The following is a 20655-nucleotide window of genomic DNA, read 5'->3' as shown; positions in this document are numbered from 1 at the left end:
TTTGAATTGCTTGCTGAAGAACTGAAAATAACAAACTTTCTGTATTAATAACTGTCCTATCAACAGTATATTAATATACTGCTTAATAGTGCTTGTAATTAATACCAGCCACCGCTGGGCTACTATGTGCGCTGCGTATGCAGTGCCTGCGAACAGTCACGTATATGTACGTGTTTTTGTTGCTTAATCCCGTTCACAGGCTGCCGAATGGTCGACCACACACGTGTTCTACACTGTATTGCAAGTTTGTGATCGTAATTCGCAAAAGCGGCAATTGCGCAGTATGCGAAATGAATCCGGTACTTTTTCCGTAAGTTACGTACAAAGGCCCAAATGCCCAACGTAATTCTTTTTGTAATACACTGCAGATGCTTCACGTTACTGTATGGGCCTTGAGCCTGCTGCCACGTGGCAGAGCTTTTTGCCTTGCAGTAACTTACAATGCAATTTATAGTTTTACACAGAAAGAATCCTCTATGCACTATAATGACACAGGAAAAATAGCACATGTGTGGTGCGCTATCGACAGCTGCTGGCACAGGGTTGTCAGGCCCTAGAAAAAGAAATGTGTGCCAGCGCTGGCTGTCAAAACACTAACAAACACGGTTCTCAAAGTATAAAAAACAATTTATTAATAAAATACTAGATAAATAAAATGAATGGGTGAATCATTTTAGACATAAAAATTCATTGGGCACAATCATCAAATAATATCTCAGGGATAATTAGCGTATACATTTTTTTTAGCTTTTTTCCCATAAACAGGATTGATGAGAGAATGCTGTATATATTACCATCCCATTATTCCTGGTGTATTGATGTCCAGAATCTGTGACGATAGTGTCCTATGTTGTCCTATAATTGCAAGGACTCAGGGTTCCCAGAAAAGACTGTCCTCCTTTGATAGCTGGAAGAAATTAGGGATCAAGCAGATATTCCGTATGATTTGTATCCAGATGGAATCGTTTGTAGGGTAATGGACACGTCACTGGCAGGTGGATGGGTGAAGACAGCAGGGTTTAATGGTGCTCAATGCGTTTCCCCGGAATATACACCTCCGGCTTCATCAGGAGCAAAATTAATGAAACTATAATAACACAGGCCCTTGCCTACACGTGTGTGAAAATATCACACATGCGCATGTACCGCAACTTCAAGCAATTCAAACACTATACCCCGTTAAACTACTTGTGGCAAACAGAAGTGTAACAAACCCAATGTAAAACACAGCATATACTTAAACACATATATTTATCTTTGGAACTTCACTTATTGTCTCTGGATCACGTTAGCACCTTTCAAGCTTTTCCAGCTTGGCGTCACTCCCACCCTTTTGCTGGTAAGCTCAAGTCCTGCGCATGGTACAGTGCTTTAAAGTATGAAACGACCGGACGATCCCTCAATTGTTATTGTCTAATTAATATCAAACCGATGGATAATAAGTGAAGTGCGCAGTTTACGTACTATGTCCGTAAACTTACAGCCTTTTATTCCTAGCTACGGGCGAACTAAAGTGTAGCTCCACATAGCGAACCTTATTAGTGTTGCACACACCATATAACGATACCCTGATATCGGTATCCTTTCGCTGTACTTAATTATAAGAAAATACACCAGATATAATTTTCCTTAAATCCTTTCGCTTATTGCGAATAATACACAAGACTTTGGTATAAATTCTGGAATAAGGGTACAGAGTCCTTAACAATATATTTGAGTCCCTAGTGGACAACAGGGGATTACAGAGAATAAGAATACAATAACAGAATATACAGATCACTGTACAACACAAACAATATATATTGAAAAGGGGGAAAAAACAGATTCAAATACAATCGTCTCACATACAAATACACAGAAAAGGAAACAGTTTACCTTCTCTCACGCTTGCGCCCCTCCCCCGGACCAGGGCACTATAGTCAGAGATCCTGATCACAGTGGGATAGAAAAAGCAAATGGACTGTCCTGACTCCGTGCATATGAAGATATAGGGTCCAGACAAAGGGATGCAATAAAATTCTCTATTGGCCAAGAGGTCAGGTTTCGCTTCTCCTTGATTGGTACAGTAGAATGCACAGCTGTCTTTGTCCACAGGCTTCGTCATAGGTCTAGAATTCAAGCTGTGCAATCCTGTTTTATTTGGATCTTTCAACTATACTACTGTCCTCATGGCAATATAAAACGTTATATATGTATTTGGTCCATAACTTTTGACTGGTACATGTCATGCATTTTAAACAAGAACTGGAGTGCTGCGCATGAGAGACGGAACACACAGATGTGAAATATGTCCAGGGGAAATCGTGTTTTACCATTTATGCTATGTGTAGCGAATTTAAACCATATATGTATATTTTATTATTTTTGCGTGTGGGATATGAATTTGTGTGTATCAGTATGGCTGCTCACAGGGTTCGCATAATTATTCCTACTGGTTCCTATACTCTATTTACGTGACTCTGCGAACCAAAATGGTGGCCATACTATTCTACTGTGTGGTGTATATATAACTCGACTTCGACACTGAGCTACAATGCTCAGACAGAGCACCACATAAACACCGCACTAATACGTGGCGCTTCCACAATCTTCCTGTTGTATTCAAATGTATACAAGTATGCACTGCAGTCTTGTACAGTAACGAAGGAAGGCATATCATGATATACTCTGTTTTTATTTTCATCATTCATTGTTTTTTCTTTTTTTTTCTTTACAGGGAACAGAGGAGAGGAGAAACAGATATTCACTCAGAGATCATTGATCTCTATGGAGTGAAGGTCTGACCTGTGTACACTTGTGTTCTATCTAAACTAATGTTGTAGCACGGATGAGAATAAGTAGAATTTTCTGTAATTGAATCTATTCCTGCTTCTATATCTGCATCAGCAATATACTTGTGCATGGTCAGCCCATTGCTCCATAGAGATTAATTATCTCTTTGCTAATATGTGACTCATGATTCCCCCATGTGCACTAGGCATACACACAAGGAGATTTGCACAAGAGATGTGTTCTGAGCAAGTTAACATGGGAGATTTGTGTTGAGCAAAAAACAAAAAAATTTAACTTAAATAATGGGTTGGTATTACGGGATTGAGGGTGAAGACTATTGCTCAGATCGCTTCTTAAAACACGGGTGATTTGCGGCTTCTTGCTAAGTGATATGATTAGATATATACTGAATGATTGAATGATCTAAACTGGTGATAGTGTTGTGCGGGACCATGCATCGCCATTTCTATGGGGCATACACACTGAGTGATTTGTGCTTCATTTCAAAGCAATTTCGCTAAATAGCTTAGAAATTAAACCGAACTGTCACCATGTGTATGCCCCATTAGACTTTCTAGGAGATTTATCAAAGATAACATGGCAGCCAATCAGCTATAAACTGCCATGTTACAGGATGTGCTTTAAAAATAACAGTTTGGAGCTGATTAGTTGGTTCTTAATATCTCTCTCTGAGCTTTGATATCTCTAGCCCATTAACTTGTATCTCTCAAGAGGCTGGAATGTGATCCATGCTAACAGTCATATACAGTATTGAACTTTATTATGAGGAAGATTTTTAAACCCTTCTAAAGAGGACAAGTAGAAACACCTGCCACGTCACAGAATGTGTTTTAAAAATGTCAGGTAGGAGCTGATTGGCTGGCTGTTTATCACTCTCCATTTTATCACTTTTGAAGCTTAGTGCATCTGGCCCTATATCTATTATTATATAGAATGTACTAGGTTAATGATGGTTCATATCTGATTGGTTGCTTTTGGCAACACCTCCACTTGTCCTCTTTAAAGGTTTGATTAATCTCTTCTAAAATAATCTTGAAATGTATTCAGTGGATATTTTACTACTTTTCTTTTTGCAGATGATATTATCACAAGCTTTGAGATAAGGACTATTTTCAATACTAGGATCTAGTGGCAGAAAATGAACTCCAACAAATGAAGAGTGGATTTTAACAGCCAATAGAGAAAACGAATACAGCGTAGTAAACTATCTATATCTTACCAAGGGAATTATTGCTGTAAAGAAGTATTGCTCCAATGGATGCAATTGAGACTACAATCATTGAAGAACATACGGATGTTCCGCACAGTGAAACACAAAATGGCTTCCCTAGGTCTGTTTCATCTAACAGTGAGGATGACAAAAGTGTTAAGACCAAATCCAAAAGTCTGCCAAATGGTTTACGAAAAGGAGCAAAGAAATATCCGGACTACATTCAAATTGCTATACCAACAGACTCCAAAACAAAATTTCCATTAGAATGGTGGAAAACTGGCATTGCCTTCGTTTATGCACTCTTCAACATGGTCCTCACCACAGTAATGATCACAGTAGTGCACGAAAGAGTCCCTCCTAAGGAGGTGAGCCCACCCTTGCCTGACAAGTTCTTTGACTACATTGACCGAATAACATGGGCCTTTTCTGTATCAGAGATAAATGGAATGATTCTGGTTGGAATATGGTTAATCCAGTGGCTTTTCCTGAGATATAAGTAGGTACCAGTAAAAAAGCTCTTGTTATTATTTAGGATAAATACAAAGTCATAATGCATTGATTTTTCCAAATAGTTATGCAAATCCAATGCTATTTGTAGGTACAGGTTGAGTATCCCTTATCCGAAATGCTCAGGACCACGAGCATTTTGGATAAGGGATTTTTTTTTTTTTTACATACTTACCTGGTCCCACGGCGGCCTTCAGAATCTTCTTCAGTGGTCCCAGGGGTGCATTGCGTTAGTTTGCAGGCGGGCCGGTGACTTCAACCACGCAGTGCACTCCTGGAACTGCTGAAGATCCTGAAGGCCACCTTGGACATCTGGGCACTTGGAAAGTATGAAAAAAGGGGCGGGGGGTGATAAATATTCTAAAGAAAACACTGTTTTTGGAATATTTCGGATAAGAGATCTCCAGATACGGGAGACTCGACCTGTAGTTTGATTAAAGTGATTGAATAGAGGCCTGCTGAGCATATGAAACCCTTTTAGATGCGTTTTTATTTACATGTGGAGCAGAACTCCACTTCAATACTTGAATGGAGCTCTGGCAGTGCTGCCTCCACTTGGCAATGTTTATGTATTGGGGAGATATTGAGGATCGGGAGTGCGTTATCACTGCATTTGTTTGTTTTTAATGAAATATTACACATTGTGCCAGTCAGCTTCAAAAACAGAATGTAACAACTCTGTGAGCCCATAAGTTTGTTTTCCAAGAATCTTATGTATAATTATAATCCGTCATACATTACGTATGTACAGTCTATTCAGAAGTAAATCATCAAACAAAACTGTAAAAAAGCTTACTTTTATCTCCTGTTCACAGATCAATTGTGGGTCGCAGGTATTTTTTTATTATTGGAACTTTGTACCTGTACAGATGTATTACGATGTATGTTACAACCCTCCCTGTGCCTGGAATGCACTTCCAGTGTGCCCCAAAGGTATGACGATTTGTCAATATTAATGTTTTTTTTTTTTTTCAATAATAATAAAGATTATTTGAATATCGGTCTGTCTATCAGGATGCGGTCATTAGGTCGACATTGAAAAGGTGGACACATGAAAGGTTGAAATGGCCAAAAGGTCAAAACAAGCAAAGGGTCGACATGGGAAAAGGTCAACAAGAGTTTTTCATAATTCTTTTTTTAAACAGACTTGTTCATACTTTACCATCCCAGTGGGCATAGAGTGTGCTGAGTGCAAGCGTATTCTTATGGTGTCCAGGTCAACCTATGTCGACAGAGAACCCAAAAAAGGGAAAAACTCATGTCGACCCTTTGCTTGTATCGAACGTTGACCATGTCAACCTAATGCATGGCTGCCTTTTTGATGTGTCCACCTTTTACCTGTCGACCAATAATGGTCAATATTTTGACTGTCGACTTAACAACCCCTATCGATCTATTTGTCTGTTAATGCTTATGAGTACTTAGAAGGTCTCTAGATTCTAATTGGTGCTTAACAGCTACTAGTGCACACCCTGACAACCAGTGTTTATCTTTGAATAATAGTAGTCATTGTTGTTAAGCCTTCAAATCCTTGACAAACAAAAGAGTCAATTTGAAGCTGCTGTAATGGAGCCTACACACGGGGCGATTTCAGGGCATTTTCTAAGCAATCTCACTAGACCGTCACTATTGCTCAACGGTTAAGATCCAGCATGCTGGATAAATCTAGTTAATTGCCTGGCAGGGCCAGTGTTCTCACCGGGGAACACTGGCCCTCACAGATCGCTCATCACACAGTGTTGGCACTTCGTTGTGCAGCGCTGTGTGCTGAGCGAGCTACATATCGCTCAGCATCATCTCCCCGCGTGTAGGCCCCTTTAATTATTGCACAGGTTAAGTTAGATATGCTCTCAATAAAGTGTCTTTTTCAGCTGTGAACCAGCAGAATGGGTTCCTAATCATTTATAACAAATGCCCTTGATGTGTACCCTCTCCTAATAGCATGTCTCTGTTTATTTCTAGCTGAATGGAGATTCTTACGCTAAAGCACAAAGGATCCTGCGACTAATAACAGGGGGTGGCCTGACTATTACTGGCTCTCATATCTTATGTGGAGACTTCCTATTCAGCGGCCATACTGTCATACTGACCCTCACCTACTTATTTATTAAAGAATGTAAGTTGAGATACCTATAAGGCAGCAGTTATTTCTAAAAGGTGAACCATTTGTTTCACACGCTTGGGTTTGGTGGTTTTCCATGTTCAGAAGAATGATAGTTCCTCTAAAGAACTCCTCCTGTTGCATATAGGTAGGACCCTACTACTTATTTTTTACAGGGAAATCGGATTCAGTATGAAATCCCGGCGGTCGGGATCCCGGCGTTCAAAATCCCGACGCCGGAATCCCGACCGCCGAAATCCCGACAAGGGGGGGACGTGGATCGCCCCCCCTTGCGGGCTCGCTGCACTGGCCACGCAGCGGGCCCGGTGGCTCGCTACGCTCGGCACGCTAATTTATTCTCCCTCCAGGGGTGTCGTGGACACCCACGGAGGGAGAAAGTGTCGGGATTCTGAACGCCGGGATTCTGAACGCCGGGATCCCGACTGCCGGGATTTTAACTGCATCCGGGGAAATCCACTGCACTTCTAACTGCACTTCATGGTTTTTGTATTTTTTATATAAAAATTATACTGACAGAAAACACTGAATTATCACAAGTGCGATCAGCATCACTAAAACTGGCCATACATTCGAACGATATCAGGCCCAAACTCACGATTCCCACGGGCAGTGCAATTGAGTGTGTGCACATCCTGAGGTATTTCAGTGTGAAGAGCAATTCCGCGGGTCGAGAGGTCGCCAAACATCATGCATGCTGTACGTATGATCAGTCAGGATGGCTCGCGGTCATAAGCCGATCTTATGTGTTTTTTAGCACATACGATTGCTTGTTCGATTAATCATATGACCTGCTTATGATCTGCATCATATGCAGGTCTTTCTAATGTATGGCTAGCTTAAGGTTCTCATTTCTTTAAGCAAAGTGACAGCGTCTGCATTATGCAGCCGATTCCCAGGGCTGTGCCAGTTCTGTAATAAATAACTGCCAAATTAAAGTTGTCAATTTAAAATAGGAATCTTGCTTCTTGAATCTACTTGTTTAGCACCTTCTAGAAGATAATAGATCTAATTGCATTGGTTGCTCATAGCAACATCAATTCTTAGTAAATAAACCCCTGAGTCTGGCACCCATGCAGGATGCCAGAAGAGCTCTGACATTTTTTTTTAAAAAGGGCAATGATTTAAAAGGCAAAACTATGGCTAAAAATGATTGCCATTTTAAAAAAGGGGGTAGTATGGATGGTGCATTACTTCCTCACAGCACTGAAGTCATGGGTTTGATTCCCGCCATGGCCCTAACTATGCAGAGTTTGTATATGCTCCCCGTACTTGCGTGAGTTCCTCCAGGCACTCTGGTTTCCTCCCACAATCCAAAAATATACTGGTAGGTTATTTGGCTCCTAACAAAATAAACCCTAGAATGCCTGTATGTGCGTGTACATGTGGTAGGGAATATAGATAAGCTCTATAAGCTCCACTGGGGAAGGGACTGATGTGAGTGTTCAACTATTCTCTGTAAAGCGCTGAGCTATATAAATAACTGGTAATAAATAAATAAATAAACCGTCCGCATTCGGACGACTTCCTACTTCGCAACCGAACCAAGACACTATTACTGTACATCTGGCCCCATATATGCAGCACACAAGTCTTACACTGTAGCACACTTATGAGCAGCAGTGCCCTTTTATAAACTAGAGCTGATGATAATGAGGTTGAAGACATCATTGGAGCAATGATTGTATCTAATTTCCTTCAAAACACTATTTCTAAAAACCCGAACACCATTTACGCTGCATCCTGAACCATTAGGATAATATTAGCTTGCAAACCAAGGCACTTATCACTGCTACCAAATTCAGGATGTAAAATGGGATAATGATTTATTTTTATAGGCTATGTGCTCTAGAGGAGAGTGATAGATCTTTATCACTCCAATATTTTGAAAACTGCTTAGAGGTGGTAGGAAAATGACATCATTTTTTGTTAGATGCACTGACGGTTTCTTATTTAGGGAAGATTGGGGTGGGGGTCATGGGCCTCACTGGTACACGAGTTCGACATACTGTTTCACAAGGCTCTTCTCTATTTATTGCGCCATCTCATTAACTAAAATAGATCACTTTTCTCTTTTGTGTCACATACTTTTGATTTTGATCTCCGAAAACAAATAGGTATTCTAAACTATCAGCAGGTGGGGTGCAGTCACTGTGAGGTCCCAAAATAGACAGGGGCTGGAGACACTCCTCAGTCTTTCTCCTGGCTACCCTAAAGCACGTGTGGGGAACCTATTGGGGTCCAAGGGCGGTTTGCATTGAGGCAGACTTTGTTTTTGTTAAATAAGAACAGTCAAATGTAATCTGAGTATTTGTTATGTGAGATAGCACTGGGCCGAGTTTCTTAATATGAAAACACAGATCTGCTTGAAAAAGGGTGTTGAATAAAATATTTTAGGCTTAGCGCAAATTAGAACATTAGTATTCTTGAAGTACACACTTAAGGACTAAGTATGAAGAACAAATTGTTCTCTGCATTACTTACAACATAGTAGGTAAGGTTGAATAAATATGTTTGTCCATCAAGTTCAACCTGTTTTAATTAGACTCATTGGCGTAAAGGGGTGATCCAGATTAGCTCGGTAAACTGTTAAGCCGTATTCCCCCCCTGCCGAATCCCTGTGTTAACATGCAAGGGGATGTGTAACGAACACACATCCCCTCGCATTTGTCCACTGCAGGAGAAATCATTCGATGGTCGGCGACTATCGAATGATTTCTCCTGCCTTTGCAAATAAAAATAAAAAACAAGTCTTAACTGACTTGTATTTGGGGGCGCCTACCCCCAGCAGGAATCACTCCCCAGCATCCCCATGGGAACGTCCAGCGTTTTGCATGGGGACGGCCATAAAACTATGGGCGTTCCCATGGCCCAGCACCGCCACTGTCCCTCCCTCCCCGCTGCAAGTAACTTGCCTTGGCCATTGGCAGTTGGGGTTTGCACACCCAAACCATTGGGGCAGTAGCCAAATTCTCATCAATCGAGTGAGACAGAATTGGCCCCTAAAGTTTAGATGTGATCCACTTCCCCAGGATTATACATTTTTATTCCGTTTTTGGCTTAACTACTTTGTTATTTTGGATATGACCTCATTTAAAACACACCCTGTATGTTCCCTTGTAATTTGTTTTTTGTTTGCTAGGTACGGCGCTGCGGACACTTTGTGGCGCCTTATAAATAAACGTACTACTACTACTACATGTAACCTGCTGATCCCTTCACTAGACCATAAATTGTTGCATATAGCCCTAAATATTATTATCCATTATCTATCAGTTATCACATGATCATTTCTCTGCAATATATATGTTATAGCTTCTTATGTAAGTTGGATACCACTCTTCTGTGAAGAGCGCCCATCATAGTGCACTTGCAGCCATGTATTATACTGCGCTGCCGGACTACCTGCATAAATGATGCTTATCCATGGTCACTCCTTGCCCATTGCCTGTATTGCTGGAGAGGCAGTAAATATGCAGTCACTATAGTTGAAGGCCACCTACAGTCTCCGGGCCAGATGCACTAAGCTTCAAAAAGTGATAAAAAGGAGAGTGATAAACAGCCAGCCAATCAGCTCCTTCCTGACAGTTTTCAAACACAGCCTGTGCTATGGCAGGTAGGAGCTGATTGGCTGGCTATTTATCACTCTCCATTTTGTCACTTTTGAAGCTTAGTGCATCTGGCCCTCCATCTTCCCAGACATATCCAAGCTCCATAGACAGCCGAGAGGAAGACGGTCACAAGTAACAAACAGCTTTTCACAACTTTATAAATAGACACAGAGCCCTAAAAGATAGATTTAACTTCATATTAGATTGTTCAGTAAGGTAGAAAACACAAATGTGTCCATTTGCAACAGGAAAATGATATGATGTAATAGCTATTCCCTGCATTTTGCTTCATCCCAACAATAAAAGCCTGCTGCTTAATACAGTTTCCTCTGTCCGCATTATTAAAGCCACAACACTCATGTCCACTATTCTTTTTAAACACTTTGTGCAATTATGACATATAGAAGAGTGGGGATGGTTGCTGGGGATGTTGTTTGCTGTTCATGTTAATGATGAGTGGTTTCCTTTGTGTTTTAATGCAAATGGTTTTGTTTGGTTATATAAAGGGATAATGATGATGCAAGCTGTAATACTGCCTTTTACCAAGTTTAGTCTTGAAATACCTCTCATCGGGTGCCCAATAACTCGTATCCTGACTTCAACTGCCCAACAGTCTGGATTCCGATCAAAACATTCTATTCTCCCTCTATGGAGGTGCGGATCTTCATAAGGGAGAATAGTCTATTTTTTTGCGGCGAGCATAGCGAACCACTGAGCCCGCAGCATGGCAAGTGCAGCGAGCCCACAAGGGGCTTTTTTGCTCTCTACCCCTCCCCCAATCAGAATACTAGCAGTCAGGATTCCGATTTCGGTATACTGCTAGTCAGGATACCAACCGTTGGGGAGTCAAACCGAACCCTGCCCATCAGTTGCTTGCCGCTGTATCTTATTGATTTCCTGCAAAGCGGTGAGTCTGAGGCACGCACACACACAGTAAAATGTAACAAAGATGAGTTTGTTGTATGAAATAGTATCAAACACGGTACTTATGTATTATCTGGGCTCCCATGTTAAATGCACCCCATTTTTTCATACCCCTACTATCCAACTACGCATGGAGTTGATTTTATATAGTGTGGCGAGCGCAGCGAGCCACCGTGCCCGAAGCGTGGCGAGCGCAGCGAGCCCCGCGAGGGGATGCGGTCTCATAAGAAAAATGGGAGCCCAGATATTACATAAGTACCTCAAACACAGATAACAGTCTCACAGATTTACAATATAATCCTTAGCATGTGGCTTTATTTTTTTTTTTTTTTTTTTTTTGGGGGGGGGGGGGGGGGGGGGGGGGTTGTCCTTCCCAGCTCTCATGCAACAGGTCATGCAGGAAGACCTACTGTATACATGGATTCTTTGATTCTGTGTAGCTGTCAAATTGTTATTTTTTGATCAGTATACTGACAGCAGGGTCCATACGTGTGGCATTAGCTGCATAGTCCATGTGTATGAAAGCTCCTCTCATCACTTTAATAGAAACACTAATGAGTATGTCTCCTAATATCACTGTAGACTGTAGACACTGTAGAATTAGAAGAAAACATACTCTTGTGATATTACATCATTAATGCACTAAAACCTGGCTGAGATTAGGACCTGGAAACATACCAGGTTCTCTGCACAGCGAGAAAACTATGTTCCTGCGTTTATCTTCTATTCTAATTAATCGTGTTGGAGGATTATACAAAACCATTTGCTGTATTCTCTGCATGTCCAGAAGTTGTAGCACATCATGTATTCCTATTCTCTTTTTACTGTGGAAAAAAAAGAGTTTTCACTGTTAGAGAAGGTGGTCTTAATGGTGATTTTATCTTACAGATTCTCCGCGCCATTTCTGGGGCTACCACTTAGTCTGCTGGCTGCTGAGTGCTGCGGGAGTGCTGTGCATTTTAGTTGCACATGAACACTACACTGTGGATGTCATTGTTGCCTACTTTATAACCACTAGACTCTTTTGGTGGTATCACGCCATGGCTAATGAAAAGGTTAGTAAAACAAATCTTCATTCAGCTGCTAACATTGCCTTTGCCAATAGTTTGAGTGAAATGACAGTTGTTGTTTTAAACAAACCAGTGTTTTTATCATAGAAAGGATGCGGAGTGACCTTAAGTAACTGATTTTTCTCTTTGAATTGGGATGAAAGTAACAGAAGTGGAACTTGCATAGGATGCCAGCTTGTTAGTGCTGGAGTACATAGCAGGCAGTCCTCTCTGTAAACACATTTCCAAAGTTCTCCCTTTTATACACTTAAGGGCCCTACACATGTTGCAATGCTAGATCGCTCAGTACGCTTCCGCATGATCGCTCAGCACACAGCGATCTGTCAGGGCCAGTGTTTTCCCGTGAGAACACTGGCCCTGGCCGATTAATTTTCAGCATGCTAGATATTAATCACCGGGTCTGGTGATTAATGCAGGGCCGCGCAACGCTATGGCCTCTAAACAGTAGGGGCATTTTCTAAGCGATCTAGTGAGATTGCTTAGAAAATGCCTGTATATTGCTACATGCGTAGGCCCCATAAGCTTGGCCCAGATCTCCCATGTGTTTAAACTAAATCAAAAGTTCACTTTCTGCTTGGATTGAGATATGCCAGGGCTGTACACATACAATTTGCATGTTTGCCTGAAGAAATGTCAGGTTGATGTGTTATAGAAGATACACGCACTAAAATAAATAATATATATGTAGTGCTTCAGTCATGCCGGACCGCAAAGGGCAGGGAACCGGACCGTCTCTAGAATATAGATTAGTGCTGTGGCGCTATAGTAGCCATAGGCGAATCTAGGCATTAGACCGCCGCGCACAATTTAAACTTTAAATTTTAGTTTTCAGTCCCCGTTAGTATGCATTTTCTTCTAAAGCCTCTCAGGGCTTCAGCGTTCCCAGTAGTGCACTGCGTGGGTGACGTCATCGCGCACCGGCGCAGTGCAGGACTGAGAACGCTGAGTCAGACAGGAAGCGAACGTGGTTGCTGTAAGCGGCTGCAGAGCAGGCAGTTTGGGCAGTGCGGCTTCAGCATGGAATGGCTGCAGTGTGTAGCAGCAGAGTGGGCACAGCGGGCAGGGCGGCTGGACTGGATTGTGGAGTGGCTGAAGTGAGCCAGCATCTCAAAAAAGTGAGGAAGAGGTCTTTTACTAAGGTGCCTTTTTGCATTTATGGTGGCATGGGATAGGATGGGGTGTTGGGAGAGAAGGGGAGAATAGGGACTCTTGGTCATTGTTTTATGGCCCCCATATTTTTAAAAACGGTTCCTCTGTAATTTGTCCCTTATCAGTCCAGGGGTGCCAGCATATGTGCAATATCAGTCCAGGGGTGCCCGCAGGTGTGCTGTATAATTCCATTGGTGCCCCCATGTGTCCCATATCAGTCTTGTAATACCACACCCCTTTTTGTGATGCCATGCCTCCTTTCATGAGACCACACCCTATTTTTTGGACCTCGATCAAAATAATTTAAAATATCCGGACTCCATTTCCCCTGCTCTAGAGCAGTGGTTTTCAACCTCTGTCCTCAGGACCCCCCAACAGTGCATGTGTTGCAGGTCACATGCGGGATCAATTAGCCCGCTGTAAATTACCGTAGCTAATTAAATTCCCCTGTTAAGCTAAAATACTTTCTAGTCTCATAAAATGTATTTGACTTTAAAAGCTGTACATTGGCCACAGAATCACAAGTGAGGTAATTAGCCCCACCTGTGTATCATTTAATGTGTCAGTGAATAATGAGTGCACCTGCAGGGTGACCTGGGGAAAACGTGAACTGTTGGTGGGTCCTGAGGACCGACCTTGAGCTATGTTCTAGAGGGTACATAGCTAGTGAATCGTGTCAAAACAGTCCACCCACCGTAGCATAATGCTATGATTTTATTAAGCAAAATTTACAGCAGATTGTCTTATAATGGCCTTACCCAATTCAATGGGCAAGTGGTAAGTATGGTATAAGTACAGAGCCAAATTCACAAAAGTGCATTTAGATCACAAAGTAGTGTAAATAACGTCTCATTTTCCGAGATTAGTTCATTATCTCCATGTTTAAATCTACATTTTTAGAATACAATGACAGGCATCAGTCATTACAATCTAAGCTCTAAATAGTTCTAGCTAGAATACACAATTTCATTGTTTCCTAACTGCAGTACATACACACGTACCACCAACTGTATCAGTAATAGAAGTCCTTACATCTACTGGGAAAACTCGATGGTTGAGGTTGAGAACTACTACTTTCAATATAATGGTGTTATATTGGGTGGGAAAAGGGAATTGGGATAGGGGGAGTATGACCGCACAGGTATTTGTGATGAGGGCAATAGTGATAAGAACTGACCTATGCCTATAAGATAGGATAAGTGTGTCCCAGAGCACCTTGTGGCTGTACGCCAGTGGGTGCCTGTTTGTGGGACGGTCAGTGGTGCACCCCGGAGTTAGGAGAGCAATATGTAAATTTGCCAAGAGAGGTAGAGAGGAAAAGAAAACTCTGGGTGGGGGCACTCTTATATCACTGTTGCGAAGGTTGTTTATGATACTTAAAATTTAATATTTAATAGGTATGCTCTAAAATAAAGTTCCTCAATATGTTTACCCTAAGTACGTGGGGCGCCGCAAAAATATATATTAAATGTAGGGGCAAATTTATGCCACCTAGGGAAAAGGAGACAACCGGTTTTTGTTAATGGTTTTGTAGTTGATCCTCATTTATCCTATGATTTCACCATGGTGCTGGTATAGGTTTCAAGGATTGTAATCATTGGACCATTTTCATAAAAACCGGTGGTCATCTATCAGGCAGACTGAGCTGTAGTATGGTTAGTGCTCACAGGGGGGCGATACAGTGCTACAGTTTGAGATTGCAGGTTTGTAACGTAACAAGCATAAATTTAATAAGCAGTTGATGGACGAAACAGGTTGGTCCCAAGTGAGACCAAGTAGGTGATATGAAGAGAAGCCACTGGACTAAGCCAGCGGTTACCTGGCGACCTGACCCGCCTGCGATAAAGGTCTGGCGTCAGGTCGGCTGCTGTCTCGCTGTAGCGGTGTCCCTGTCTGAGCTCCTGCCCGGCCGGTCACGTGAGTGCACCACGTGATCGGAGTCCCGTCTCTGACGTACGTTTCGCGGTGCGCTTGGTCACAGGGGGGTGTGTGGCTCCGCGAAACGTACGTCAGAGACGGGACTCCGATCACGTGGTGCACTCACGTGACCGGCCGGGCAGGAGCTCAGACAGGGACACTGCTACAGCGAGACAGCAGCCGACCTGACGCCAGACTTTTATCGCAGGCGGGTCAGGTCGCCAGGTAACCGCTGGCTTAGTCCAGTGGCTTCTCTTCATATCACCTACTTGGTCTCACTTGGGACCAACCTGTTTCGTCCATCAACTGCTTATTAAATTTATGCTTGTTACGTTACAAACCTGCAATCTCAAACTGTAGCACTGTATCGCCCCCCTGTGAGCACTAACCATACTACAGCTCAGTCTGCCTGATAGATGACCACCGGTTTTTATGAAAATGGTCCAATGATTACAATCCTTGAAACCTATACCAGCACCATGGTGAAATCATAGGATAAATGAGGATCAACTACAAAACCATTAACAAAAACCGGTTGTCTCCTTTTCCCTAGGTGGCATAAATTTGCCCCTACCCAATTTAATATATATTTTTGCGGCGCCCCACGTACTTAGGGTAAACATATTGAGGAACTTTATTTTAGAGCATACCTATTAAATATTAAATTTTAAGTGTATCATAAACAACCTTCGCAACAGTGATATAAGAGTGCCCCCACCCAGAGTTTTCTTTTCCTCTCTACCTCTCTTGGCAAATTTAAATATAATGGTGTTCTCTACAAAATCTCTTTCTGCAATTGGCTATAGAAAAGTCATGATACAGATCACTGTTTAGTTGATGAACTTAGCAGTCCCTTATGCTTGATGCTGTTTTTAATACATCAATGGAGTTTTGGTTCTTTCAAAATCTACTAATTTAAACACTTCTCTGCTCTTTACTGTAAAACATTATCATGAATAACATCTAATTTTCCAAAGTAGGTACTGAATTGATGCTGTTTTACCTGTTTTTCAGGCATTGAAGACTTCATCGCCAACTAATCTCCTGTCCCGAACCTGGTGGTTTCCTGTGTTTTTCTTCTTTGAGAAGAATGTTCAGGCCTGTATTCCATGCTGCTTCTCCTGGCCCATTTCCTGGCCTCCCTGCTGCTTTAAGTCTTCATGTAAAACATATTCAAGAGTACAGAAAACAGGAGAGGACAATGAAAAAACCACCTGACTCAAAAATCCACTTAACTCAAACTGTCTATAATAACCAAAGGAATTTTTTTAAATATATATATATTTTTTTCTTATGAAAATGCAATTGTAAATAATGAAGAGGACCAAATGTTGTGTCTTTTAATTGCAACGGTTGATGCACACAGGATACAAGTGGTATCTCTGTAGTGTGCTGTGTCTTTCTGTATCTGTTATGGTTACGCTAATACTCATTTGTTGATTCCAATTCAGATGACAGCAGTTCCCATTGAAAAATGGTAGGTGATTTTGTACCCCATAGTGGTGCTTTTTATGATACAGTAATTAGAATGGGCAGTTGTACAATGAAGTATTATTAGTCTCTGGATTAGTAACTTATTATTTATGTTCTTATAAGGTCCATCTGAGAACTAGTACCTAAATCAAATATTTTACTCCGCAATTGTAGAGTTTGAGGCACAAGTTAACAATAGGGCTGATATTCAATTAGCTGTGGTAATTTACCATAGCCCAAAGGATCTCAAACTCGGTCCTCAGGACCCCACACAGTGCATGTTTTGCAGGTCTCCTCTCAGAATCAAGTGAAATAATTAGCTCCACCTGTGGATCTTTTAAAATGCCTCATTCAGTAATGAGTGCACTTGTGCACCTGTCCGGTGATCTGGAAAACGTGAACCGTGTGGGGTCCTGAGGATCAAGTTTTAGAACCACTGCCATAGCCAATTGACACTTATCGGAGGTTTGGTTCACCTGTCTTAGGCAGGCAAATACAAACCAGCAATAAGTGCCGTGAAAGTACAGCTTATCGCGTCATCTATGTATCTCCCCCCCCCCAAAAAAAAGGAGTTAATTTCAGTCACGCTCAAAAAAAAAAATGCCTGCAGGCTGGGGTCTGCCATTCGGGCTAATTGAATGAATAGCCTCAGGGGATCAATTAGCCCGCTGTAAATAACCGTAGCTAATTAAATTCCCCTCTTTAAGCTAAAATACTTTCTAGTCTCATAAAATGTATTTTGACTTTAAAAGCTGTACATTGCACAAGAAGTTCTGGATCTTAAACAGACTCTTTTGAGCCACCCTAACATACTGTACTTGTACTGTATATTGTGCAGCAATTGTACATGCAGTCATTTTAGCTGAACTTCTTCTCACAAGTGTACTTACAGTACCTGCTACTGCTAAGCAGAATAGATCATTCAGAATCCTTATTGGGCTCCATGTTAGACAGGCACCCTTACTGGGAAAGTGTAATACCCTGGAATCCTATTTCCATCTTTTTAATTTTTTTTTGTGGCAAAGTCAAATTAATATAAAGGGGAAAATAATTGTATTTAACTGAATAAATTGCTAAGGGATATGGGATTGCTACATTTTACCGAGCACAACTCACTTCAAGAGTAAAAATGGTTGGTTTGGTAATCAGTGGGAAGGAAATGTGCAATAAGTAATGGCCTATGGTAATTTCATGGCCCATGAGATCCAGATATTTGCTTGTTATATAAGTAGAATCATCTGGAAGTGGCATGGGGACAAACATTGTTTACTGATGTGTATGTACATGTTTAATTTAACTCAACTTTTTTTTTATATTTATATTTTTTTTTTATGTTATCCCACTACTACTCTGTGAGGTGTGCAGACATCTAAGCAAATATGGAACCATGTGTGTATTCGCCAGACCTTGGCTCCTCTCTGTCTACTTTCTGGCTAAATGGAGTGTTTACCATTAATTGGGAATTGGTGCCAACAGTTATAATTTCTTACCATAGCAATAACATTTTAAAAAAAAAAGTATCACTGGAATGTAGCAATGATCACATACAGAGACGGGTGCTAATGCGATCCCTATACTTCTGGGTTGAGACCCCCAGGCACAGCTACTGCACATAGATGGATATAACAAGGGAGGGATCCTTTCAAAGCCTCTTCTAAAATATATTGCGTACTGTAGGATCTAGGCTAAAGATAGCATTGGCAATGCCAGGCCCATACCACACAGCATATATTACAGATCTCTGCTGTAGGCCCTAATTTTATGTGGTTATCCCCTGGATACAGCTGTTCCAACCAATTTTACCGCAAATTTATTTAATAAATAGGCCCCTAAATGTTATTAACCTAAGAATGTATTTTAAATAATCATACACACGTCTCCTTTATTATTTTTTCCTGGTTGCTTAGTGTTGGTCCAGTTGGACTTGCATTGGAAATGCTGGGAATGAACCACCTTCCATTCTGTAATATGGAGCCTGCATTACTTGAGTTTCAAATACTCAGCACAGGATGCCATATGCGCTAAAGAGTCACAATCCAGTGACTTTGGTTGAATAAGTAATACACAGTAGTCAAGATTTCCTAAGCACTGAGAGGCGGTATTGGGAAAATTTACTAACAGTTAAGTTGGGTACACACGGATAGATTTGAAGCCCGATATGGGCGTTCCCGAACGATGGGAATTCAAATCGTTCCGTGCATCGTTAACGATGCGCATATCCGCAAATCGTTAACAATGGTCTATGATCTTTCCTGCATGCAGGAAGATCATAGACAAATCTTTTGTATCAAATCGTTCCATGTGTACACATGATGAAAGCTTTGATACACTCGTTAACGATGTCAGAACGCTCTCCATTTATATGTATTACCTCGGTGTAGTGTATGGGTGACTCCACGGATAAAGCAAGCTGAAATTTGTAATTGATTAAAACTCCCAAACTGCCTAAGTCAAGTTTAAAGATTGTTACAGGTGTCTTTATTTTTGTGGGGGTTTTTTTTTCAGAAAAGCAGAAAATGTTCTTTAAGCAATAAAGAAATTGAAAGAATATCCTTTATTGACAAATATTTTCTATGTACCTTGACATAATTCCTTTCTTTTATGTACCATGGGCCTGGTTCAGCTTTGATAGAAAAGCAAAAAAAAGCACACATCTGGGCAAAACCATCCTAGCAGGCTAAGGCAAATGTAACGTGCAGAGAGAGTTAGAATTGTGTGGGGTGTGTTCAAACCGAAATCTATATTAAGTGCCTAATTAACCAATAGGCTGATCAGGTTACAGCCTAGGGTGCTAGAACTTGAGGGGAGGGCACCTTGCAGGTGACAGCCAAGGAATAAAATTAATAGAGGGTACACACAGTGAGATTTCCACAATTTTTCTATTTGATGTTGTTTTATAGAATCAAAATCGAATGGGCATTGAATGGTTTTTCTACATTCGATGCCTATTCGATCCCAATGTGCGCTCCCGTGTAGTGTAAATCGAATAAAAAAATAGTCTTGGCAGGCAAGACTATAGTACAGATCTGTCAAGATCCAGACACAGATCAAATAGGGGTCGAATAGAAAGGGAAATCTCAAATCTCACCGTGTGTACGCACCATAGGACATAATTTATTCCATGCTTCTAAGCGATCACCTATTCTTGTGGGGGATAAAGATCTTAAGGTGACTGACAGATGGCTGTGCTAATGGAACCATTACTTTATGTACATTGTGCTACAGCACCAGCTAGGCAGTCTAAAGCCAAAGTCTTCTTCACATGCCACAAGCATTAGATCCTACATGGCAGTTGTTTAACCTTTGTGACAAGCACAGGGGCAATATGACTGGTAAGTCCCTGAGCACACATACACATGTGTTTATCAGAATTACAAGTGGAGCTACATGTGTATTAACCTAGGGCACCTGGAACCTTTTAATCAGGCCCTTATATTTGCTCCACTTGCATTGCAACATGGCCTGTTCCAGACACCGAATTAATTGCTTTTTTCGCTTTACTGAATCTGGCCCTGTGTGCTTTTTGTACATATATACATATATAGCCGGTTTGCACTTTTTGAGATAACTCATGGGTTGTTATATCATGTTGTATTTATTTATGTAACCATTTAGTAGGTGAAATTCAATTTGTCACATTGGCAGCCAGGTTCCAATATTCCATCTGTTTTGCCTGCACTGACCACCAGTGTTGCAGACCATAGAGATGTGCATCTTAATCCATGATGTTTGCGCTACTGTAATAATCGTTGATGCGCCCTGACTTACATCACTACAGCACATTGCCGCTTATTGAATTGCCACCCATATTGTCTGGTCACAAGAGAAAACATTTGATCTTGTCAGTGTTTTAATTAAATTCTAAGTTTGTTTCAGGAT

The 20655-nt window shown here is 41.3% G+C and overlaps 1 protein-coding gene across 1 annotated transcript in view; it reads left to right on the top strand.

Annotated features, from left to right (window-relative positions):
• Positions 1-19425, top strand: part of SGMS2 (sphingomyelin synthase 2) — an 87609-nt gene extending 68184 nt beyond the window's left edge. Inside the window, exons 2-6 of the mRNA XM_083178586.1 lie at positions 3870-4502; positions 5329-5446; positions 6476-6629; positions 12056-12222; positions 16318-19425. Coding sequence (XP_083034712.1) covers positions 4048-4502; positions 5329-5446; positions 6476-6629; positions 12056-12222; positions 16318-16521 — 1098 coding nt within the window. The 5' untranslated portion in view covers positions 3870-4047 and the 3' untranslated portion in view covers positions 16522-19425. The remainder of the gene's footprint in view (positions 1-3869; positions 4503-5328; positions 5447-6475; positions 6630-12055; positions 12223-16317) is intronic.
• Positions 19426-20655: the final 1230 nt, after the last annotated feature.

The sequence above is a fragment of the Crinia signifera genome, chromosome 1, assembly GCF_055691185.1.
Source record: "Crinia signifera chromosome 1, ASM5569118v1, whole genome shotgun sequence".
Lineage (NCBI taxonomy): Eukaryota > Metazoa > Chordata > Amphibia > Anura > Myobatrachidae > Crinia > Crinia signifera.
The sequence above is the reverse complement of the archived record's forward strand: the minus strand, read 5'-3'. Positions and strand labels throughout refer to the sequence as shown.